Source organism: Perca fluviatilis, chromosome 6, assembly GCF_010015445.1.
Source record: "Perca fluviatilis chromosome 6, GENO_Pfluv_1.0, whole genome shotgun sequence".
Classification (NCBI taxonomy): Eukaryota; Metazoa; Chordata; class Actinopteri; order Perciformes; family Percidae; genus Perca; species Perca fluviatilis.
Window position 1 is genome coordinate 23,281,129 of NC_053117.1, and position 25,415 is coordinate 23,306,543.

The 25,415-nt window shown below is 45.8% G+C and overlaps 1 protein-coding gene across 3 annotated transcripts in view; it reads left to right on the plus strand.

The window, feature by feature from the left end:
• Positions 1 to 1,950: 1,950 nt before the first annotated feature.
• LOC120560302 (zinc finger SWIM domain-containing protein 6) overlaps positions 1,951 to 25,415 on the plus strand; it is a 47,470-nt gene continuing 24,005 nt past the window's right edge. The window contains exon 1 of one of the 3 annotated variants that reach the window (XM_039802627.1): positions 1,951 to 2,585. In XM_039802627.1, coding sequence (XP_039658561.1) covers positions 2,153 to 2,585 — 433 coding nt within the window. In that variant the 5' untranslated portion in view covers positions 1,951 to 2,152. The remainder of the gene's footprint in view (positions 2,586 to 25,415) is intronic. The other 2 variants (XM_039802628.1, XM_039802630.1) reach the window with 2 other exon arrangements.

Below are 25,415 nucleotides of genomic sequence, written 5' to 3' on the forward strand. Positions count from 1 at the left end.
ATTCTTACCCTAACCCTAACCAATCCCACTCCTCTTGTATATACCTAACCAACCAAACCAACGAAGACAATGAGTACTAGCCAATCAGAGGAAGAGTAGGGCGGATCATGCCTGCCATGCCTTCGCAATCCTAGGAAACAAATTTGGCCGGGGACGGGAAGTGTGGTGCCCTGCTCACTCGTGATTGGATATGACGCGTTCCTTAAAACATGGGAAATGTAGTCCCTTAGCCGTAGAAACTGAATTTATAAATTGTGAATTGGGCCTACAGGGTAAAAATTACACCCGTAGTTAATGCAGACCTCTGGGTATAATATTGCCTAAGTGGTACAGTTGTAGGCTACAGAAGAGTAAAGGAACTTTGAGGGGAGCTTAGGCTACGTTTATTTTTATTTTGGGTAGGCTACAGAATTAGTTAGTCAGTGAAATCAAATGTGTCTTTGTAAGAGAATGAATGTGTTTGATGTAGGCTATTATAGTTTTAATAATAGAGCAGACCTCTCTTGTCTGTCAGGGTTCCCTGGAAGAATGAATAGGCCGTGTGCCATGAGCTGTAAAACAATCCTCTGTTGGACAAATGATTATACAATATTGCATATAGATTAACTATACAAAACTGAATGTGGTCAAAAAATTACTGGATTAAGAATCAGAAGACCTCTAGCTGTTGAAACCTCTGGTCATGTGGAACTGCTCTGTCTGAATAATAAAGCAAACAATAAGGCAATAGTTGTGTCAAAAAACAAGAAGCTAAAAGCTCCACTGGCCCTCTGGGAAAGATGACTAACATAACAAAGATGGACCTGCTGGCTTTGTGAAGTTCCTGTGGGGAAGTATTGAAACCAAATCAGGTTAGGCCACATCTGCTACGTCCATACGGCATGGATCACTTTCAGAGCAGTTCAAAGGCCAGCCTTTTAGACCTATACTCACAGAGGAAGGAGAGGGGCAGCTGGGAACACATGCAGACGACTAACACATTGCAAACACACTTTCTGGTTTGCCAGCATAGTTTTGGCCAAGTTTTAATCCCCAATCTAGTGGCTTTTTTGTTAGGCTTATAATTATTAGCTTCTGTTACATGTCTCACCAGGCAGGGAGAGCCCAGGGGGTGAGCAATGCGGCCGCACCCTAAACCCCTGACGAATACTCCTACAGAAGTGGGCCCCCTTTTCATGATGCAGCTATGGAACTAGCATTATCAACAGACAGGAAGGAGGACCATATATGACTACACCACAATTTATAATTAACCATCCCCACTAGTGGTTTGTGTCTTAATGATTACAAGTAGGCCTAACCCCACTAACAAGCCAGAACTTGAGGAATTTTCAGCATCCTATGATTTTAACTTTTTCTGCAAGTTAGACAGACCCAACACTGGAGTGAGTAGAGAGCATGACTTTTCTGTTTAAAATTTAAATGTTCCTATCCAAGATCCTGATGACATCGCCAGGTTTATTTAGGCCTATATTAATAGCCTATCCTACTGATCTTCAAGTATAGCTGCAGCACAGTATACCAATGTCGAAGAGCTGACCAAAATAACTGATTAGTGGCTATAGAGTAGTAGCCTAGCCTACAAGCATGTCCCTCCATATCTTTATGTCCGTCCTCCCACGCCCTTACTGTCTCTGACAGCTGAGAGTCCTTTGGACTTAAGCCTCGAAAACAACCATCACGTTGTTATTGAAGAAGCATAGAGCCTGGGGTGGTAGCACAGGCTCCAAAGGAAAAAAGTCAGTTTCCTTGCCCCCTTTTACCCCTGTGGGAAACTGCGAGAACGCCCCTGGATTAAGTCCCCGCCTTTAAACTCAAATAAGAAGGAAACTTCAAAGGCCGTCGGCCGCCGGGGCTCCGCCCTCGCGCTCCTGAACGGCTTCACAAAGGATTTGCCGACGTTCGGGAATTCCGCCTCCAGTTCCTTTTATAGCGCCACTCGTGCGCTGGCAGCGCTCCAGGATCCCGCCCATCCCGGTTACTTTGACAACACAAAGGACTTCACGGAACTCACAGGCGCCGCCTCCCTTTCCAAATAAGGGCAGTCTCTCCATGTACGGAAAACAATCGGTGCGAGATTGCCCTTTTCTCTTCCTTATCCCGTTTATATGATCGGAGAGGAACTGCGCTTCAGGTTGGAAGCGGTGCGATCATGGCCGAGCGAGTCCAGCAGCCCCCAGCCAAGCGGCTCTGCTGCAGGCCCGGCTACAACCCGGCATGCAGGCAGGGGCAGCGGGCTGGAGGAGTCCTGTGTGGCGGCGCAGGGTCCGCTCCGGGAGGGTCGGGGAATGGAAAAACGCACAACCCGGAGTCGTTGCTCGACATCGCGGCACGCAGAGTCGCGGAGAAGTGGCCGTTCCAGAGGGTGGAGGAGCGGTTCGAGAGGATCCCTGAACCCGTCCAGCGGAGGATCGTATACTGGTCATTCCCGAGAAGCGAGAAGGAGATCTGTATGTATTCCTCTTTCAACGCCGGAGGAGAGGAAAGTGGAACTAACGGGGACAATAATGACGAGACCCAGCTGCCTTTCCTACGGGGTGTCACTCTGCTAGAGGGTGGCTGGGTGGACAACGTATTGCAAGTCGGTGAGTGGACTATAACGTTACAAAAATGCAGGAAAACAGCCTACAATAAACCAAACATCTAACTCGCACTGTTTGCCTTTTTCTGTGGAACCATGCCAGACTTTTAAAGGGTTTGTGTTTGCCTTCTATAGCCTTGTGTATTATAAACAATGCAGGGTATTTCCACACCAGCCTACCCTATAGCTGTGTGAGAATAGCCTATTTTCAGATAAGCCCGTAATAGTAGCCCACTTCTCCTTGTTTTTGCCCACTGAGCTGCGCGCATTGAATTGCCCAGAGCCATCCCAATTGGAAGCTTAGCACTTTGTTCCTATTTTTATGTCTTTCCAGCTCTCCGTGCCCCCACCAATGGGTACGCAGACAAAAGCCCCCTATATCTTTTCACCGCTGGCTAAATAGACGATATTTAGAAAGGGTGGGAGGGACGGTGATTTAAAGCCACAGTGCTTCTATTTTGTTTGCCAAACACCTTTGTGAGACAGACTGAAGCTTTTCTGCTGTCTTTCCAATATTCAGTTAAAGCCCAGGCTATATGCAGCTGGTAAAGGCAAAGATGCATTTTTTTTTTGTCCGCTGTATTATTTGTGGTAAAGCTCGGAGTAAACAGGGGTGCTGTAGGCTCAGCAACCCCCTGCCTGCCTCCCTGCCTGGCTGGCTGGCTGGCTGGCTGGCTGGCTGCCTTTGCCAGAGCCACAATATTTTACTGCAATCGTCAGTGCAATAGACCCAGCTGTCAATCCGACTCCCCACCCTTGGAAACGGTTCAGGATATTAATCCCATTACCCTCCCCAGTTCATCTGAATCTTAATACATTCTGCAAACAAGATTGTATGCATGATCTTCTTCCTCCTCCCTCCCTCTCCCTCTCTATCTCTCTCCCTTGCTCCCTCTCCCTTTCACTTCTTGGCTTACTATCCCTCCAAAGAATCTGTGTGGAGATGGCTTCAGCTCTTGTGGGCTCAGAGAATGTGCAGTGCACAATAGTAGCCATGGAGCAGGCAGACAGGCAGGCAGCTCTCCCTCCCTCTCTGGCCTGTTTACCAGATTCCCCAGCATTAGACTCATTTATGTGCTCACTCTTTTGGGGCTTTAGGAAGCTAAACACCCAGCACGGGGTAAAATAGTGTAAGGCGTCAGTGAGGAGATGTGTGTGTGTGTGTGTGTGTGTGTGTGTGTGTGTGTGTGTGTGTGTGTGTGTGTGTGTGTGTGTGTGTGTGTGTGTGTGTGTGTGCGCGCGCGCGCTTTGGAAAATAGTGACAAAGAGGGGAATGGGGTCATTTTCTTTGGCCATACATGTGTTTTTGTGTGTGTGGGGGAGAGCGAGAGAGAGAGAGCGAGAGAGAGAGAGAAGATTATGTGTGGGGGTTTGATAAACACAGAGGGGGATTGTGCATGCGTCTGTGTGTGCATGTGTGTGTCTTCGTCTGCACGGGCTGTCAGTCTCATCCTGCATGCTCACAGAGAGTGGAGGATGACAGGCGAGTACACAGCAGGATGAGGGCATGTTATGCTGATTGCAATTTTCGCCCCAGAATTATTTTTTTTTTGGCTGGGGAAAATAAAGCCAAGGAAGAGAAAATGATAAATAAAAGATGCAATCTACTCCAGGGGACAGGCAGCCACTGGAGGACGAGGGCTTAAAAGCAGGGCAGCATGGGAGGGGGCTGTCAGCCACATCACACACCACATGTATTGGCCCATCAAACACAGTGGGCCTGGCCTGGAAAAAAAATAGTTCAGGGTGGATGTGAGGGTGCATGGCTTTGTGTGGCTTCTAGTGTGTGTGTGCTGTCAGTAGGATGGGATTCAGTGTTGATGATGAAAGACAGTAGAGCAATAGAATAGATGCGGAGGTTATTGTGTATGGGGGGGAAAGCTAATATACTTGAATGGATCTGCTGTCGCTGTATTCCTTTCCTCCCCCTCTCATCTCCTCCACCTCCCTCTCTCCCAAGTGAGCAGCTATAAAACTCTCCATATTTACTCCCCTAAGGCCAACTACCAGCCCCCAGTCTCCTGTGATTATTTATCTTTTTCTCAAAGACATTAATCACACGTTTTCCCTTTTTTCCTCCATCTCTTTCCATATACATATCAGTGCTGCAGCGGGAATGGTAGGGGGATGGCGTTTACGGGGAAGAGCAATAGATCGGGTGATATCAAGAAAAAGAGGGGAAGCCTAAAGGGAAAAAGTGGGTGGAAAAATGCAAAAGAGGAAAGAGGCATTGAAATGGTGATTGCAAAAGAAGGGGATGTCTGAAAGTAAAGAATGAAGCGCAGAGAATGGGAGAGAGCGAGATGGATGGGTTGTTCTTTCTCCCATGCGAGCTCATCTGTTCCAATGCCAGCCTTTGAGATGAATATTCATATATGAATGCAAGTGTTATCTAGCAGTCCACTGCTTCTCCTGATATAGCAGTTTTATAACAACCCAGCTTCCGCCCTCTTGCACTTTTTCTAATGTTGAATCAGTGATGAATTTGTCAGCCGCTGAACAGGTAGTGGAACCCCTACCTAACCTCAACCTGTATGAAAAGGCTGTGTGTGTAATAATACATTAAAAAAACTGCAGATAAATATAATAAAATGTGCCTGTTTCTTCGGAGAACAGTACCATAACAACCGTTCTCTGTCATGAAAATGACATTGTCATGAGCTGATCACAGAAATATCAGTAAATCGTGTGCCAAGTAAAAATGTTCCTTAGCATGTCAATCAGAACGTGTTGTGCCTTAACTGAGCATCATTTACTGGTATAGAAACCCTCCAGAGCTGCCTGTTCTGATCACAGCATCTGTTCTCCGGCCCCCTTGTGTAATTTAGACTCAGCAGCTCATCATGCTGAAAGGAAGGCTAGTATTATGGTGCCCCGTCCTCTAATTATAGAATTCTAATCCTATGGCTCTAACATGGCATGACAAAGCATGTTTGCACTTCATTACCCTCCTTCCTGTTTTAGTCCTCCAGTCTGGGTCAAGTTCATCCTCTCGTCTCTCATTCATATATGACATGTCCTATCCTGCTCCTCCCCCCTTTGACCCCTCATCACTGTATTTCTAACTCCCACCCCTTCTGTCTGCCTTCAGGGCTTTGTGCCAGGAGGTAAATAAACCATCACACACACACACACACACACACACACACACACACACACACACACACACACACACACACACACACACACACACACACACACACACACCACCACCACCTCACTCTTACTATCCTCTTACCGTAAGCCTCATGTCCCTATGGAGTGACATTCTGATGCCTGGCATATGTTGCTCTCTGCAATGTCATTAGCGTAGGCTACATGCTACAGCCTATTTATCCAGCTCTCCTTGTTAGGCTAATTTTTTCACATGAAGCTACATGTCATTTTATCATGCTGCTGCCCCAAATCTGAGTGATGAGGGTTTTTTGAGGCAGTTTTAAATTCAACTAGAATAAAAGCAGATATGCATATCCTGTAGCCTATTTTGGTGTATTTTGCATGGTTGTGTTGTTGGGCTAGATAGCCCAAAAATGATTTGCCTTTCCCCTGCTTAAAATATCAATGATTGTTCATTAGTGCTGGGCGGTATGGCCAAAAATTTGTATCACGGTATTTTTAAGATTCTGGCGGTTTCACGGTATATCACGGTATTTTCTTTCTTTTGCTTGACTGGGCCTTTTTTATATAGGTTTATAATGGCTTATTCTACTGTCAGGAGTACATAGAATATTACAAAAACATTTTAATGTCATCATGTTTACTAAAAGCTTTGATTACTAAAGGGTTTGCTTGGCTCCACAACATTATACAATAACTTTATATGAAGGAGAATGTTACATAGAATACATAGAATATTACAAAAACATTTTAATGTCATCATGTTTACTAAAAGCTTTGATTACTAAAGGGTTTGCTTGGCTCCACAACATTATACAATAACTTTATATGAAGGAGAATGCGTGAAACAGTTACAGAATAAGTAGACTATTTTTATTGTGCAAACTGCAAAATAGTAAAATAAACTTAAATCAAATGAATACGCATACAAACAACTTTAACATTGTTTCCAGTTCAAAATAAAATAGTTGTAAGATAGTTGTATGAACACTACCTTGGCCACAGGTAAGTTAGGTTGTTGTAGAAAAGTGGGGGACTGAACGTAGCTCCGCTGTCAGCCTCCTTCGCTGTTTGAATAATGTCAGTAGGTTGGCGGACGTATTTCAGCGAGGCAAGACATCTTAAATCCAGAGTTCTAGTCATTGCTCTGAACCCGTCTTTCTCAACGGTCTGTAGCGGGACCGGAGTAGAACTGGGCAATATATCGTGATATGAGACTAGATATCGTCTTAGATTTCGGATATCGTGATATGACATAAGTGTTGTCTTTTCCTGGTTTTAAAGGCTGCATTACAGTAAAGTGATGTCATTTTCTGAACTTACCAGACTGTTGTAACTGTTCTATTATTTGCCTTTACCCACTTAGTCATTATATCCACATTACTGATGATTATTTATCAAAAATCTCATTGTGTAAATATTTTGTGAAAGCACCAATAGTCAACCCTACAATATTGTTGCGTTATCGATATCGAGGTATTTGGTCAAAAATATCGAGATATTTAATTTTCTCCATAACGCCCAGCCCTAGACCGTAGGTGGATTGTTATTGCGTTCATAATGTTGCTCCACTGCATGCTTGAAGTGACATGTCTTTAACGTTAGCACGGCCGAGTAACGTTAGCGCAACCAAGTAATGTTAGAGCGACGGGCAACAACAGTGGCTAAATAATGTCTGATTTTCTTTAGAAACAAAAAAATTCGGAACAACAGACAGCTCCTCCCTTGAGCACACGTTGTTCTGGTGTAACTTTCTTCTCTGTTCTTGAATGTGCAGTAGCGACTGGCGCCTCTCCCAGCTTAACAGACTGTTATGCTACCTGGCTAGCTAGGAGCTATAATGTTACCCAACATGCCGTCCGGCGGTGTACATTTTTAAATGTAAAATTATTAGTGTTAGAAATTGTTTAAGTCACAAATTGTTGTGTGCTATGGTGTTTTATCCTGTTAAAATGAGTTAGTTGTGGGTTATTAATTTTTGTGTTATAAAGTTACTACCATGAGTGAGAAGGGTACGCAGTTAACAGGGCTCCCGTTCTCAATTCACTCGCTGATTCCTTCGGCCATAGCGCTCACTGCGGCATTATACTGTGATGTATGAAAAATTCATATCATACGGAAAATGAATACCGGTATACGGTAAACCGGTATACCGCCCAGCACTAATCATGGCAATCATGCCTGTTTGAGTGTGAATGTCATCCCTCTCTGCGCCACCTGTGTGTGTGTGTGTGTGTGTGTGTGTGTGTGTGTGTGTGTGTGTGTGTGTGTGTGTGTGTGTGTGTGTGTGTGTGTGTGTGTGTGTGTGTGTGTGTGTGTGTGTCTCTGTCTCTTATGCTTCTGCATGCTCATAACTCAGGTTAATTTGTTCACGCTCTGGAGATTCTTAATTAGGTTTGTGCGTCACCTACTCTCTCTCTCACCCTCTTTTTATCATGATGTCAATGAAACGGTGAAATAACAACCAGGCTGGTGGTTCCCTGTTTTTAACCCTGTTCTTTTTTTTTTTGTAACACAGATGGTGAAAATCATAACACAGACTCTCCAAAACCTTATGTTTGACTCGTAAAACGCATGTTTTAAGTGTGTGAATAGAGGGGCTGTAGAGCCATATGTCATTTCCTTTTGACTTTAAGTCACGTGTGCTTAGCATTCTGGTAGAACTGTGGCAATATCAGACATAATTTACAACAATACAGCACATGGGCACAGACAACACCCACAAAACAAAGGGGATGATAAAACAACAAAGAATATTTGCGCACACTAGTAGGTTATTGTTTGTGTGACAAAGTGGTAAGCCAAATGCCAAAGAGACATCTGTACCGCTTACAAAGGTGGAGTAACACTGAGCATGTTTGTGCAAGAACACACACACACAGACACACACACACACACACCTACTCTGGACTTTTTGTTGAACTAAGAATTCACAAGGCTTTTCAAAGGGCTTCTTGAGGACCCACATCGACATTTCAAGCATTTTGTTCACGAAGGTGCAGAATTTAAGATGCCAAACGTAAATCTTGCATGAGCATGTTGACTGTGAGACGCTATCAGGCTGAGCTGGATTTTCGGTGGGTAAAGGCTTATTCTTTTTGTTTATGTGTGGGCTGTTTCTTTTCATGTGGGTGGATCTGGTTTTATTTTCCTGTTAGGTTAGAGAGTTCCTTTATCTTTTTACAATGCTGGTCGAGAATGAGCCCACATGCCTACCACCAGAGACGGAGAGAGACAGGACGCTTCCGAATACGTCTTTAACTGTGTAAAACCAATATGTTGTAAAGAGGCTCAGCTTGTGACTCAGGACTTGAAATAGAGGCTGACACAATATGACTTAGGTCTTTTGAAAATCATTACCCCAAAAAACATTTGAAGTTATTCTAAAATATAAACTAAGGATACATTCTTTTAGATAATTGTGTGTGAAAGTAAACCCTGAAGTTAGGCTACATCCACACTAACAGGTTTCGCATAACCTTTGCTACGTTTACGCCTGGCACCCACACTACTCCGGCGTTTTACAACCCGCAAAATAGAGACATTTGAAACTGCTGCTGACCCTGCTTTACTCCGGGGTTGTGTTGTAGTCTGGATGGGCAGAAACAGAGACTTTTTAAAATGATGACGCAGACACCCACGTTCACTTCCTGATTGGGTCTTATCAGTCAGGACGTGTCCTTCCTTCCCTGGTTCATCACGCCCCCATCACGTAACCCTTTTCCAGAAGAAAACAAACCTCATCAGCCTTGACTACCAGTGGTTAATTCAACATGGATAACGAATTGCAGTGCTTTCTGACCGTGTTGTCTACACTAGCAGGTGTTGTGCAGTTACATTTTGCACGTTATAATGCTACTGCCGCATGGCAGGAGGCAAACTGCGTTTTTTAGTGTGGATGTAGTCTCGGTTAATCAGATCCCTTGTGTGGACCGAGCTCTAAGGTGAGAGTGTCGAAGGAGCAGTGACCCTGAATCCAGTGCCTCGGGTCTACCCCAAGCCATGTGACTATCCCTTGGCTTGTATCGTCATGGAAACATGGCTGAGCCTAGAGCTAGTGTAAACAAATGGGAGAGAGAGAGAGAGAGAGAGAGAGAGAGAGAGAGAGAGAGAGAGAGAGAGAGAGAAGAGAGAGAGAGAGAGAGAGAGAGAGAGAGAGAGAGAGAGAGAGAGAGAGAGAGAGAGAGAGAGAGAGAGAGAGAGAGAGAGAGAGACTATGTGAAGAGGCATTGAGTCTTTAGGGAAAGTGCTCTTTCTGACTGACTGTGTGTATCTCAGGGTAGCAGATTCCAGACCTTTGTCCCATTATGTTGTCTGAATGGAAAAAAGATAGGATACATTTCAGCTGTCGCTTACTGGAAAGACGTTAGCTTAGTCTCTTACTCACTTAGTGTGCGAGTGTGTTTGTGTGTGTGCACATGTTTCTATAGACAAAATATTGGGACATTTATTTTTCAATGTTTTCAGTTTAATAACCCTATCGTTTGTTATGTGACATTGCTTGGTGTTGGATAATCTCTTGATTTTACAAATCCTCCGGATAATGTGTTTTTTGTTTACCTCTAGTTGCGTAGAATATCTTCCATGTAAACTGAAGCTGAAGTTAGAGTAAGCATCACTATCAATCTGAAATGTGTGTACATGATAATTACTTTTTATTCTAATCATATTGAGTTTCAGCACAAGTTCAGTTTCCGCCTTCGATTACTTACAGACAGTCAGGCCTAGCGGGATTTCAGTCTGGGTGGCCCCCTCAAGGATTAAACCCATAAAGCAAACCCTAACCTTTCCATGCTGTACCAATTGAGTGATAGATGAGGACTGGTTCCTCTGCTTGCTCTGTCATGTTCCCAGCATGTCAGAAGTTTCCAGAAGGTCCCAATACAGCCCCATATCCAAACTCTAACCAACCCCATTCCCAGACCCAGATGTGCCTCTAGATAGATTATTCCCACCACAGACCATAACTTCCTCGAGCCAGCCATGTTCCATCTTCTAAACTCAGCCATAACAGTCTCCTGCTCTTCACGTTTCCAAATACTATATCCAAGATGTACCATTAGACAGTCCTTCTGACATCTCAAGTTAGCTCTGTCGGCCTTATTTCCAGTCCTCCCACCTGCCTCCCTCCCAGTCCCATTCCTACTCCCAGACATAGCTGTCTACCCCACGCCCCTCTTAAATCACCATTCCCAGTTCCAGCTCTAGCCACCTTGTGTCTGCCACACTCCCAGGCCTATTACCAAGTTGCCCAAAGCCCACGCTTAAAAATTACCCTGTGCGCTGATACTGGCTCATTTTCAGAGACGCTCAATGTACAAGATCAGCGTGCATCGCCCCTGTTAAAATAAACCAGCTAAAGTAATAAAGTTCCAGCATGAGCTCTTTCACGTCTGCCCCAGTCCCCATTCCAGCTTGACTTGTCTCCTGTCCCAGACTGTGGCTGCTGGGTGTGCGTCAGCACAGCTCCTCGGCTGGCTGACTCTGTCTAGGAATCCAGTGCTCCTTCCACAGAGCTCCTGCCCCTCTCTTCACTGTGAGCACAGGAAACCGAGCAGAGGGAGCAAGCGATAGAAAGGCTACTAAATCCACAATGACAAGGCCCTATTAAAAGCTGTTTTTTCTATTTCATTTAATGACTTTTATTACCAGCCGCCCTTCTCTCTTCGATTTGGCAATAATAACAACAGGGGAATGCAGCACTCAGCGTTCTCCTATCTGATGCTCCTCTTTTTTTTCTTTTTAATGAATTCCTCTTTGCACCAATGGGCTGCTGAAATAAGCACAAAGCAGGCCAAGACTCTGCTTACTGCAGTGGAAGGTTCAATGTATGTCTACTGTGTGTGTGTGTGTGTGTGTGTGTGTGTGTGTGTGTGTGTGTGTGTGTGTGTGTGTGTGTGTGTGTGTGTGTGTGTGTGTGTGTGTGTGTGTGTGTGTGTGTGTGTGTGTGTGTGTGTGTGTGTGTGTGTGTGTGTGTGTGTGTGAATACACACTACACATGCTTTCACTGTTGACTCAGAACAGAGCCTCTCTGTCCAGTTTGGTCAACAGCTGTTTCTCCCTAGAAGCCAAACAGCTTTAGTTCAGTCCAAAGGCTACAAATTATATATATTTGTGTGTGTGTGTGTGTGTGTGTGTTTTTTTTTGTGTGTGTGTGTGTGTGTGTGTGTGTGTGTGTGTGTGTGTGTGTGTGTGTGTGTGTGTGTGTGTGTGTGTGTGTGTGTGTGTGTGTGTGTGTGTGTGTGTGTGTGTGTGTGTGTGTGTGTGTGTGTGTGTGTGTGTGTGTGTGTGTGTGTGTGTGTACATAATCACTGTATACTTTGGTGAAAGAGTAGAAAGTTACCTGCTGTTGTCCCAGATTAAGGGCTATGTTTTTGATCTATCGCAGACAAACATGAAGGGTATAGCATAGAATATCTTGACATTGTTGTGCTTGGTCTACAGTAGTAAACTCACTTTTACCGTAGACACTGCTTGCCGAAAAGAGGCCACCAAGGCCACAACAAGCATGTTTTTATTGCTGTGACAAACTAACTTTGACTCTTGCTGTTATTGTAAATGATTGCTGGGTTGAGAATGAAGCTTCCTGGACAAAACTATTCTCCACCAGATACTTACACAGGACTTTAAGTAAAGCTAGATTTTGCCAGCCCGTTTTTTAATCTGTGTGTGAACACGACCATGTGCGTACACGACTTTGTGTGTTAATGGCTCAGTGAGCGTGTTTATGGCTGTGTGTGTCAGGCTGAATAAAGGTGAGGCATGTTAATGATAAGAGGGTGGATGACATTCCCGTCTGTCATCATTCCCTCACTATCCCGCGTTACACTCTTGCACCGAGCACACCACACACACACACACACACACACACACACACACACACACACACACACACACACACACACATGCTTTAAGATACACATTTGCCTCATGGTGCCGTGGTGTCGGTGACTAGGCGCCTTAGAGTAAGCAACAGCAGAGGATGAGGGTTTACCTGCCACTGACCCCTATCACACACACACACACACCGACCGGTCCTTCCCCCAGCATCGAGCTGGCCCAATGTTGACCTCTTTACTTGACCCCCAGGGATTTACTAAAGGCAAAGGTCAATCTGGTCAGACTATCCTGCCAGTGGCTGATTTCTCTGCCTGAAAGACGTGCCCATGCTCACATTATTGTTTTCCAATAAACATCACCTGACCAAAGGAAAATATTGCTTGCTTGATTGAATGTGTGGATGTGTACATGTTCCAATAAGCAATTCCTCACCTGAGAGCTCAGTCAGAGAGGGGACAACAGTACATGCACAGCATTCTTTTTGTCCTTTTGTGGAACAATCGGGAATTTGAGCCAGATTGAGAGGCGGGGTTTACCCTCTTCTCTCTTCTTGCCCGGCAGGCTCAAGTGCCGTGTGAGCTATGCAGAGGAGGAGGTCCTGAGAGTGTAAGGTGCCTCTGGCTGTGCCTGGTCCAATGATGTCGTGGCTGTGTGGCATGTGAGACATGCATTTACTGCTCTGGGGCAGAGTGGGGCTGAGTAGACCTAGAAAGGCTCTCCAGTCCAGGCATGAGAGACGGACAAATAAAGAGAATCGGAGAGATTCAAAGGCAAGGAGAGGATGGCTTTCAACAGACTATGCATTCTAGTTTGCCCTTCTAAAGAGTTTTATCTTGAAGGAGTTCATTCTTTTTCCTTCTTGCTCATTTCCTTGCTTGCTTGCTTTTTTTCTTACCTCATTCCTGCCCTTCATCTTCCTGTCCACTCCATACCTGTGCCTATCTTCCTTCTCTTTCAAGCATTCCTTCCTTGTGTTTATAAGCTCTCATGATCTCTTTCTCTTTCTCCCCTTCTCAATTTTCCAGTTTCATTTCCCAAGCCAGGCAATAGAAACTCATATCTTATTTACACTGCCCCTATCTAGATACAGCATGTTTCCATAGTGTTTCCTGTGTCTAAACTCCCAAAGGAAGGCTAGCCGGCTAGCTAGCTCCTGCTCTCTGTGCTGTGCTAAGTGCTAGCAGTCTGCATCCAGACCTCAGGGGCTATCACTGTTTCTACATTTAGAAGCAATCTGTTTACCACTGTCTAGAATTAGCAGAGGAACAGGACTTGGCCTATTTGCTGAAGTTTTTAAATGATCCTCACCCTGATGTTTCCCAGGTATAGAGGACCATCATGGAACCTTTCCAGGAGTTGGCATGCTCTGCCCTTTTGAAATGAGTCTGTTATCATTACTTTTTGCCCAGGTCAAGTCACAGAATCAAAATTCTTACTATTACTATTGAACCTCAATACTTTGTGTTGTTGTTAGGGGCCGAAATGTGTTTGTAGCACATTGAATTGAAAATTGTCAATCGCGGAAAGCTAGCGTTGAATGTCTAGTCCAATTCTAATCTTTGATCAGATAGTTACTGATTTTAATCTAAATATTAGTGTTGTTTTATTTAGACAAAGTCCTTGTATGGCTGCCTGTTTCATACAATATTTAATAACCTCTTCTATTTAACTTATTTTGTTCGAGAAAAAAAAAGGGGGTATCAAAAAAATAATTACTTTCATATCTAAACTAAAACTGGGTCATCAGCATTAGTAACAACAAATTTGAAACCATACCCAGCCCTATGTTTTTACATTGTTGTAGTTGCTGCTTTGGAATCGGAGTATTTTGGGGTACATCCCTTGCCGTAAGCCTTTGCTGAAAAAAAAAAGCTGTGACTCCTTTCTATCATTAGCGGCTAGTGGAAAGAGCACCATAAATCTGATTGGGTCTGTGCCAGAGTGTAGGTGAAGTAGGCCTACAGATCTACCATTGTTGTCACTAGCCATTGTTGAGGATGTCTGCCACTGTGTGTTAATGCCCTGTCTGTCTACATTCTTGCCCAAAACCTACTATCTGTCTGTCTGTCTGGCTGTCTAGCTAGCTTTTAGCCGGCTAGCTGTCCCTCCTGGGTGGCTACATCACCTCACCTCCTACCCCCCTCACAGCCAGTGACAGCCCAGCCCAGCCCAGGGAGACATGGGTAATGGTCCTCTCTGATGTACAGCCCGACTCAATTGGACTGGATGGCAGACACACGCCTAAAATAACAAAAGGAGGGGAGAGAAAGAGAGGAGGTGGGGAGGGAAGGAGCGAAGCGATCGATAAAGCAGGGACACATCGCCTAATAAAGATTTATTCCTTTTTTTCCCCTCACCATCCGCCTTGGCAGGGAGAGGGGGAGGAGAGAATGTGATTAGTGGACTTCTTCTCCCAGGGTGCCTCTGATAGCATGTGCTTACGCCTGCACAGCAGTACCCCAATGCGTTGTGTGTATTTTTGCATCTTTTGTGTGTTTATTGCATGTGTCTGTCCCTCTCCCGAGAGCAAAGGGGGTTAAAAACAGTCTTTGTCGTTTGTTCTGCCGGCAGTGGCACTAGCAGCTGCAGCTGTGTCCCTGCCTCTCTCTCTTCCTGTCAGCTAATATTTAGTTAATCTTTGGTCTGGGACCTACGGGACTGGCCGGAGCTCATGGTGCCCCATCCATCTCACACTGATCTATATTCCATGCTGGATCCCTGTGCCATTAACCACCACCAAGGGGAGGAGAGAAGGGGATAGAGAGGCGCAGAGGTAGAACGAAGACGAAAGGGCAGATGGGTGGAGGGAGAGCTGTAGAGAGACAAGAGAGTGATGGAGAGGAAGCAATAGAGAGAGGGGGGGCTATCTACCGTCTCAACACTAAATGAGGTGGGAGGGGAGGAGAAGAGGTGGGCCGGCTAGTCTAGCCATGCACAGAAATGTCTCCCCTAATTTTGAGGAAAAGTCGAATAAAAAAAGAAGTGTCCGAAGGGATGCATTTGTCAGGCTTTTTGTTTGTTTTTGGAGCACACCGCTCCCATTCATTCTCTTCCATCTCTTATTTTCTGCCTTATTGGATACTGCCCTGTCTTTTTAGTCTTTTAGAAGAGCTGGGATTAGTGAAATACATCCAAAAACAGAATAAACAACCGATAGGTAGGTTGTCCACAAGGAGGTGTGAAAGGTTGAGGAGGAAAAAGGTGGCATAGGAGGAGGAGAAATGAAGAGGCAGAGGTGTGGGAGTGAGTGATCCAAATGCATAGAGCAGGCCACTTCATTGATATGCATTGTGTACTTATGAAGGGGTCCACCTGTGAAGGCTCCAAGTGCTGAGTCACTCGCTAACGCACAGACTAAATGCTTTTATCCCAGACGCCTGGTCCATCTGAATGGAATATAATAGGCCATAAAGTGCTTTGCTGCTTACCCCATGGCAAACCCTCGCCCCTTGCTCTCCTACTCCAAATCTTATTTCACCACTTTTATGGAAACAAAGCATGTACGTGCTCTGCTTTAATTACATTGTTTTTTCCTCCTTTTTTCATTGTTTTCTCTTCTTTCCATCCCTCGTTCCTCCCGCAGTGCTTCTCAGGCAGCCACAGAGAGCTCCCTCTTCTCACTTCAGCCCTTATGTCTACACTCCCTGCGAACCTCCCCCCTTTCAGTCATGTGTGATCCCTTTGCTGCTGCTGCTTCTGCTGTGTGTGTGTGTGTGTGTGTGTGTGTGTGTGTGTGTGTGTGTGTGTGTGTGTGGCACCTGTTTGGGATCTTGTTGTGTGTTTAGGGTCATGCCTGCAGGTTGTGCGTAATGAATAGCAGGGCTGTGGCTGAAGCACAACTGGTTGAGAAGGAGGTAGCCAGAGAATAGCGCACCAGTGACGGAAGGAGAGGAGGAGGATGGAGGGATGGAGGGAAGAGAGGAATGAGGGACCAGGAGGACCAGTGAGGGAGGAAGGGAAGAGTGGTTTCGAAGCCAGTGAGCCTTAACCACCTTCTGTCAGTCTGTCTGCTCTCAGCGCTGTTTTCTCTCTCATAGGAATCTAATGGCTTTTCCACTGTCCTCTTTCCAAACCTCCACCACCACCGTCTCCCCCTTCTCCCTTCTCCCTTTTCTCTCTCTCTCTCTCTCGCTCTCGCCTCTGCTCTCTCTCTCTCTCTCTCTCTCTCTCTCTCTCTCTCTCACTTTCCGTATCTCTGTTAAAATTCCCTCCCGAAGTCTCTGCGCTATCCTCCCCTGCTACCTCCTCTCCCTCTCTCTCTCTCACTACGTCTTTCCAGCTGCCTGCCAGGGGAACAGCTGACTAAATCTAAAGCTGGGGCCCCTGGCTCTGGCCTCGGCCCGGCCTCAGATCTGCCACAGCCTCCTCCTATTCTCACCTCCCCTCCCTCCTCTGGCCTCTAGCCCTGGCTCCTCTCTCAGCAGCCCAAACTCAGCCCTGGCCCTGCCTCTAAGCCTGGGCTCCAGCTCTGCCTGACTCTCAGCAGTTCCCTGCAACCATCCCCCTCCATCCCACTCTGGAGCTGAAAAGCCTCAACCCCTCTCTTTCTCTCTCTCCCTGTTTTGCCTATAAGGCTGCCCTCTCTTTCTCTCTTTCTCTGTTTTTTTCACTCTGTATTTTCTTGCTAATTCACTTGATCCCCTCCTCCCTCCTCCCTGCTCTGACGGGCTGTAGCTGGGCCCCTGGTACTGTCCCAACGTATCTGGACTGAGGCCTCATCCAGGTTGGCTGCAGTTCAGTTCTCTGGCTCCTATACCCAGTCTCTCTAGCCAGGCATCTTTCTCTCTCTGGCTAGTAATGCTAGTCACTGTAACTCATTGTGGCTCGCTTCACTCCAAGCCACGTTCAGCTTGTACATTTGGTCGTTTCTGGCTCAACACTTCCTGCAAATCTGTTTATGTCCTTGTGTGTCTCTTTGTCTCCTCGACTCTCGCCTCTGTACGTCTCTTTAACTTGTGTGGACAGGCTCAGCCCCAGCACACAAAAGTGTACGTCGTGCGAGAGTGTGAAGAATATGACACATGATTGGCAGCAGGGGGAGGACAGGGGAAAGCAGCGGAAGGAGGAAGTGGGCCTTGTCACATCTCCAGGCAAGCCGGGGGCTCGAGTTTGATCGCTGCCCAGGGAAGGGGGCCTTTGTCCCCACCCCCTCTCCCCACCCCCTCTCCCCAGCCTCTGTGGCTGTCAGAGCAAGGCTGCAGGCTTGTGTGATTAGGTGCAGGCCCAGGTTTCACCATCACTCTTCTGAACAGACGTTGCCCACAGAAGACACCTGTCAGTGCTCTTCCTCCTCTCTGACACCCAACTGCTCCGAGATGAGCGACACAGGGCTGACAGAATAAAGTTCAGAGAGCACCCCACAGCTAAACACACACACACACACACACACACACACACACACAAACATTCCCTTTGTGTGGAAGTGGGCCAAGGAAGCCCAGGCAGGAAGAAGCAGATTCGGTCTGCGCCAGTTGAAGCAACATCACGGAACACCTCGCAACTCCTCGCAGATTATTATTATTATTCAGCCCACTCCCCGTCTGTCTAATGCCCAATACAGCCTTTGTCATTCTTTATGTCTTTGTTGTCATTTTGTGTTGTCTTGTTTTTGTGTGTATGTGTATGTGCAAAGAGGAAATTGGGGGGGGGGGGGGGGGGGGGGGGGAGAAAAGCAGCAAAAGTTTCCTTTGGAGTCACGTTTTCTCTTGTTGACTGACAGATACGGGACGATGAAAGCAAATCACAACGTGCCACAGACTTCAAAGGTTCCTGTGTTCCTCCGTTTATTGGCAACAACACACAACAACCTCTCTCCCAATGTGGATTCTTCAAAATAGGGAGGGAAAAGGCTAGACGAAACAGAGGCAGATGACAAAGAAGCTACCATCCAAACAGCTAGAGGGGGGAAGAGGAGGAGGAGGAGGAGGAGGAGGAGGGAGGAGGAGGAGGGAGGAGGAGGAGGAGGAGGAGGAGGAGGAGGAGGAGGGAGGAGTGCTAAATAATCAGACCTAAGCAATGTAACCAAATCAGACTGCTTTTCAAAAGCATTTTCAATCAAGACGGGCTTTTGATGCGCACTGATTCTGATACCAGGGATGTTTGAGTATAGAAAAATTGACGGCTTGAAGTTGTAAAGAACTCTCACCGCTTTGGGGGGAGCTTTGGTACCTTTTTTTTTGGTGTGTGTGTGTGTGTGTTTTGTACGGACCGGCATAACCGTAATTAACTAAGTGTAAAAGGTAGATGAAGTAAGCCGCTTGGTTCTGCTCTCCTAACCTTGTAGACACTCTCTCCCTCTCTCCATTTTATTCTTTCTCTTGTCCAGGATGGCACCCATTGACTGCCACTGACCTAATTTGGGCAAATTTCACTGACCTACTTCATGCGTGAATGCTGACTTGCCCACGGGAGGGGATTCTCTCACACACACACACACAGGCACACATATTTTTTTTTAATATCCTTATGATTAATATGCAGACCCTCAACCTCCTTTACAGTTCCTATGGCGCCGGGCATGTACCCCCCCCTCAGTTGTGCCCTACACCCTCCTCAACCCCCCCCCATTAAACCCCCTGCTGTAGCCTCCTTCGGCACTCAAATGAAAGTAACGAGGATCTCAAAGTACGGACACGTGGTGAAATATAAACAAAGCTGTTGGCCTTTGTTTCATGTGGTCTCAGCGGTGACCTGGTCCTTCACTTCACAAGTCTCTGAAGAGACATAATCAGCGGAATTGCATACAGATATGATTACTCTTCTGTCATCTATGAAAATGGCAACTTGAGCAAATTTGATTAAACAGTGTGGAGACGTTTTGCATGTACAGACAATCACAGTAATTCCTTTACAAAGTTAGATGGATAGAGACTACTGTCAATGGAGCAATGGTGATCCCTTAGGAGGATTGGCATCTTTAACCTACTTGTATTAAACCGCATTCATGCATCATTGTGTTCCTCTAGCAGATTAATTCCCAGTTGACTGGACACATAAAGTCCTTTCAAGGGTTTTGGAAAAGGCTTTGTCATAGTTGGATTAGTTTTGCCCTTTTTAACGTGAAGATGATTAGTAATAAACTTCTCTGCCTGCAGCCTCCCACGAGGACATGGTAGTTGGAAGCAAGTCCAACCTGATTTAGTGTTTTGGTCACGCTCATGTGTTGTTCTTTGCGAGCTTTTGTGCAGTCGTGCTTTTGTGTGTTTGAGGAAAGAACGAGAGGTATTTGTATTTTTGTTTCCTATGTGTGCAGACCTGCCCGCTTTCCTGTGTGCTCGTGTGTTTGCCCACATGTGTGCAAGGTGTGTTCCCCCACAAGTGAATGCAAACACGCATGTACATACACGCACGCATCAAGACGTGTCGTCATAGCAACACATACATATGTCAACAAAAGAGGCTCCAGGGTGAACATTGTCTCCCTCTTGTCCAGCAGGGGTGCATTTTATCTCAATGTAGCCATGAATGGCAGCTATTTACATGAAACGAGAGCTGTTTCTGGGGAATAGGGGTCTCTCTGAAGGTTTTGATGTCAGCTGCATGCTTTTAGCTTGAGAGTGGAAACCTAAACCATCTAGAGAGGGAGAGAGCGAGGGAGAGGAGCAAGCTTTAACCCTACTGAGAGAGCTCAGTTCCCGTATGTGGTTGCAGCTCTTCACCCTGAAAGTATCTCACCGTTTCCCCTCAACACGCTTGGAGAAGGCCAAGCGTAGCGTGTGATTTCAGATGCTTACAGTTTGCACAGAGTAACTCTAACCCCCTTGCTTTATAGCTTATCCTTAAGAGAGTGGTCCTAACATCAACGTCAATATTTACAGGAGTAGCCCGCAGGCAAGAGAATCGACCACCACGATTCAGCAGAGACGTAGTCAACCTTTTCTCTTGCTCCCCCCCCCCCTCTCCTATTTGCCTCAATTGTCTTCATCCCCAGCAATTCCCATTCTCTACAGCAGCCCGTCGCTCATGGTGCCAGGTGGCTGAGATATTTGTCTTTGGGTCTTTGTTTTGTATTTGTGTGTGTGCGTGCAAGGTGCGCCCTGTAATACGCATGCGCAGTATCTTCGACAGCGCCGTGGCTTTGACACAGGCTCAGCGGCTGTTTGAGAGATGCTGGATGACGCGTGTCAAGTGATATTAAATGTGAGAGAACCTCCCCCTCCTCCCTCATTCGCTCCCCTCTCTGCTCTGCCCATCCCTCCACCGTGGACTGTGTCTGCTGTGGTTAGTGTGTGAGCTATGACACTTTTCAGTGGGGTTTTTAGGGGGATGGCGCCATGTAGGAGCCTCACATCTCTGTGGGTAGAATGGACGCTTTGGCCTACATAAGCTCTTGGAAGGTCAATGGATATAGTGCGCACATACTATTCCCATGCAAAATTAAACGCGCTTTGCTCTTTGTGATTTCATAATCCAAACAAATTTGTGTTAAACTGGTTAGTGTGTGAGCTACATATTTGTCCGCGGTAATCATAATTGCTTGGTAATTGCTCATGAATGGGTGTATTTTAGTAGTTGCAGTGCTTTTGTGTTGTCTTTGTCTATAAAAGAGAGATGCTACTGTAAATCCAGGTCACTCTCAGCAAGGCTACCTACTTATTTAGATAATCACACAAGCTTATTTTCATTGTATTTTAGAACAAAGACAAAGACAGGTATATTTGCTCAGCCACTACAATGAAAAAGTGGCATATAAAAGGTTAACCTATTTCCTGGTGAATGTATCATTTCTCTGTGGTGTTTGCACACGTGTGTGTGTGTGTGTGTGTGTGTGTGTGTGTGTGTATCTGCTTCCATCTGTGTCAGGTAATAACGTGGAAGTATGAGTAGTGGGCCAGTGTGCTCAGTGCTATAATGGGACAGCCTGAGCTGGGGGATGTTGGGCAGGGGCAGGTTTACGCCAGGATGTGGCATGCGCCGCCGAACATAGAACAGCGGGTGTGACCTCAGTGACTCCAGGAAGGAAGGGGTTAAGCACGAGCCGGCAGGGCTGCATGGGCTGCGTTACGCAAACTGGCGGCTGGCTGGAGCTGAAAGGGGAAGTGCTGAGCTCAGAGGAACACTGGCTCAGAGCCATCGCTCCCTCCTCCCTCTTCTGAAACTCCCCCCTTCGCCTCCCCTGGCCCTCTTCCCCACCTCCCCGCTACAGCTGAGCGCTCCCCATGCTTCCCACCGCCAGGCGTGGTGATGTGTGCCTGTGCTGGAATGCAGCTTCCCCCTCGGTTGGGGCCTGTGTGTGTGTGTGTGTGTGTGTTGTGTGTGTGTGTGTGTGTGTGTGTGTGTGTGTTGTGTGTGTGTGTGTGTGTGTGTGTGTGTGTGTGTGTGTGTGTGTGTGTGTGTGTGTGTGTGTGTGGGTGTGCACTTGTGTGTGTGTGTGTGTGTGTCTGTCTGGAATGATGCCTCCCCTTGTCTAGTGTGTGACGTCAGTACACACAACGGGTCAGCTTAGGGCTAGGCAACGTTCCGTGCGTGTGCGTGCGTGTGCGTGTGCGTGTGTGTGTGTGTGTGTGTGTGTGTGTGTGTGTGTGTGTCATGGGAGGGGGAACAGGGGAGGAGTCAGTTATTGGAGAGAGAAAAAGGAAAGAGGAGGGGCTGTTTGTGAGCAGAAGGAGGTTGACTGCAGGGAGTCACTCAAGCCAGTATGCGTGCATGCATGAAGGCATCATGAGTGTGTTTCAAAGGGTGGGGTTGTGTGTGTGTGTGTGTGTGTGTGTGTGTGTGTGTGTGTGTGTGTGTGTGTGTGTGTGTGTGTGTGTGTGTGTGTGTGTGTGTGTGTGTGTGTGTGTGTGTGTGTGTGTGTGTGTGGTGACTTTCCAAACGAAATGGGAAGGGTAAAGAGTGTAAGGTTATTTCCTGGCGTGGACAAGTGAACCTAAAAACACGCATACTCGCACATGTGCACATACAGTCATGCAGTAGTTTGCAGTCCAGTGCTGTTAGTGTCCATCTATTTTCATATGCAAATTAATTCACTTCACTTTCAGCCATGTTAGCCCTCACAGTAGTGTATTTTTGTCGGTGTGCTGTACTAGCTTTACACAACCTTTTTACTACATTTTGTTCTGCCTTTTCTTACCATTTTTGTGTTTGAGCTTTGATGTCAAGACTAATTTTTGAAAGCTGTTTTCTCAAAAAGAATAATCTCAAAAGGATTTATAGGGCAAAGTTCAAATTAAGCAAGAGGAACACATCTGTAATCAATTCTGACAGGCACAGCAAATGTCATTACTGCGTGCAAATTATGCACACGATCTAACAAACAAAGCTTCCGCCTCACAAAGATACGTTCCAAAACCAATGAAAATCATCTATTGCCATATTCTTGGCGACTTTTTTCTTTGTGCATTCTTCTCGACCGACACAGACCGGCTCATCTCAACCCAGACTCCCCTCCTTCATAAAGGACGCTAGCGCTATAATGTCTCGACTGCATAGGTTTGTCGTTAGAAAGATACTGAAGCCCTGAAGTGGCAGACAATGGCTTTCCAATGGATCCCATTACCTCCGTCTATAGCTTGCGTGGCTCTACTGGGACAGACCTCTGCTAATTACACACACATTCATTTCCAGCCAGCTGTAATTTCATTCACACTAATGAACCTTGCACATGGATTGGGATAATGTATAGTTAATGTACAGCCAGGAGACGGAATTAGCAGGTTGCTGGCTTCTCCAGTGACAGAGATTTGTTGGATAGTGGCTAAAGGGACAGTTCACCCAATACCACACTTCCACAATACATTCTGAAATGACACCTAATAGTAATTAAAGTGTATTAAAGACTAAAGTGTTAAATAGTTAACTACGTAGCCTGTTTGGTTAGAAATGTAATTTGATACAACCAAAAACAAAACAAATCCTTGTTTTCTTTTCTTTTTTTTAGCTTGCAGTAGCTGTATTGGACAACACTTTTATCGTTTTTAATGTTATTAATAGCTTTGATTGACATAATGGTGTATAGGTATGTTAAAAAAGTTATCTGCATTTAAAAGAATAGTTGACATTTTATAAAGTTAGCATTATAATAAAGTTAGCATTTAAAAGAATAGTTGACATTTTAGAAAATATGCTTATTTGCTTTCTTGCAGATAGTTAGATAAAAAGATTGATACCACTTGTACAGTAAATATGAAGCTATTGCCAGTTAGCGTAGCATTAATACTGTATTCAGGGGGAAAACAGCTAGCCTGGCTTCGTTTAAAGGAAAGAAAACCTACTTTCTAGCAGGGAGACCAGCATGTCGCTGCTCCTGGACAAGAAATAGTCTGGCACATATTGTCCTGTAAAACTGAATCAAACAAAGAGACAGATTGTATTAGAGGTAATGGTAGGAGGATTTTGTTACTTTTGGATGGAGTCAGGCTAACTATAGTCTATCGCTTTGCCAGACCCTCCTCCCAAAGCGCGCTGAAGGAGGGTCTGGCTACACCACATAGCATTCGGGTTGCTATGCTCTGGTTTAATGGCATTTCTTTAAAGCAATCAGAATCGTCATGGGCGGCGCTTAGCTCCACACAGAGCCTCTGCAAAATAGCCGTGCGAGAGAAAACTCAGATTGGACAGATAGTCTAGCTAGCTGTCTCAATTTACCCTGCAGAGATCTGAGGAGCAGTCAAAAATAGTCCTCATTAATCCACCAAATTTAAAATTCCAACACAAAGAAAGCAGAAGGAAATGGAAAATACATGCATCCGGCGGACTTTCCAGTGTAATCCTGGATGTGTAACGTCAAGGATATAGACTAGGCTAACTGTTTCCCCTTGTTCCCGGTCTTTAGCTAAGATAAGCTAACCAGTTGCTGGCTCCAGCTTTACTGTAAAGACATGATAGTGCTATACATTTTCTCATCTAACGCTCAACAAGGCAGTGTTTTTTCCCATGTCAAACTATTCCTTTACACAGAATCTTGCCCCAGCTAATTTTCTTAGACGCGGTCTTTCATCTGTTACTAACGGAACTCATTTGCCCATCACTTTATTCTTTTGTCTTGTGTCTATCACATCCCTGAACAGAGGCCGTCACTGTCTTTCTGTGCTGGTCAGCCTTCTGAACGCCAACCTTTGGGATCAGTCAGCAGAGCAGTAGCACCAGCTCTGCCTGACAGGCCCAATCCAGCAAAATTAGAATCCATTTTGAAAGTGATAGTTAGAAAATTGCAAGTCATTCCTGATGTACCGCGTGGCAACTAAGTGGCAGCAGCCCAGTAGTCGACTGTCATTTCAACCGCCAGCTGATGACAACTCCAATCACCCACACAGCCGTCAATGCGCGCGCACACACACACACACACACACACACACACACACACAGATATTATTTCCCTCCCATCTCTATGATTAGCGTGCATATTTTGCTGTCAGAATCTCAAGTGGAAGTAAAAGCATTGAAATTCATAGAATATCTCAAAACATTAATTCACGCTCGTTTGTGTCTGTCGGGATAAGCATTCAGACTGCGAGATAGTACGTGTTTTAGTTGGGGCCTGGTGTAGATGTGCGGGTGATGAAAACACACCCGGGGAGAAAAAGGCTTTTTGGTCTTCCAGAGGGTTTAAGGCATAAATACGGCCGCCCCTGGAGCTCAGCTGTGTTATTCCAGCCCGTCCCACACCTAGGGCACACACACATGCACACACACGCTTGGAGCAAGGTCTCCTGCAGGATAGCATTGATCTCTGTTTATAGTCTCTGTATGGGTGCTTCCTTATAGGACCACACATGCATGTACTCATTGTTACTCATACAGAACTACCCTGTAAGATGCTGAAAGGCCTTGTTTTTGTCTTTATAGGTGTATTAATTGGGCCAGTTCACACAGCCACAATGAAGGAAATCGTCCTTTTAACTGTGGGTGGGAAAGGGATGGTGTAATAGGTGGGGGT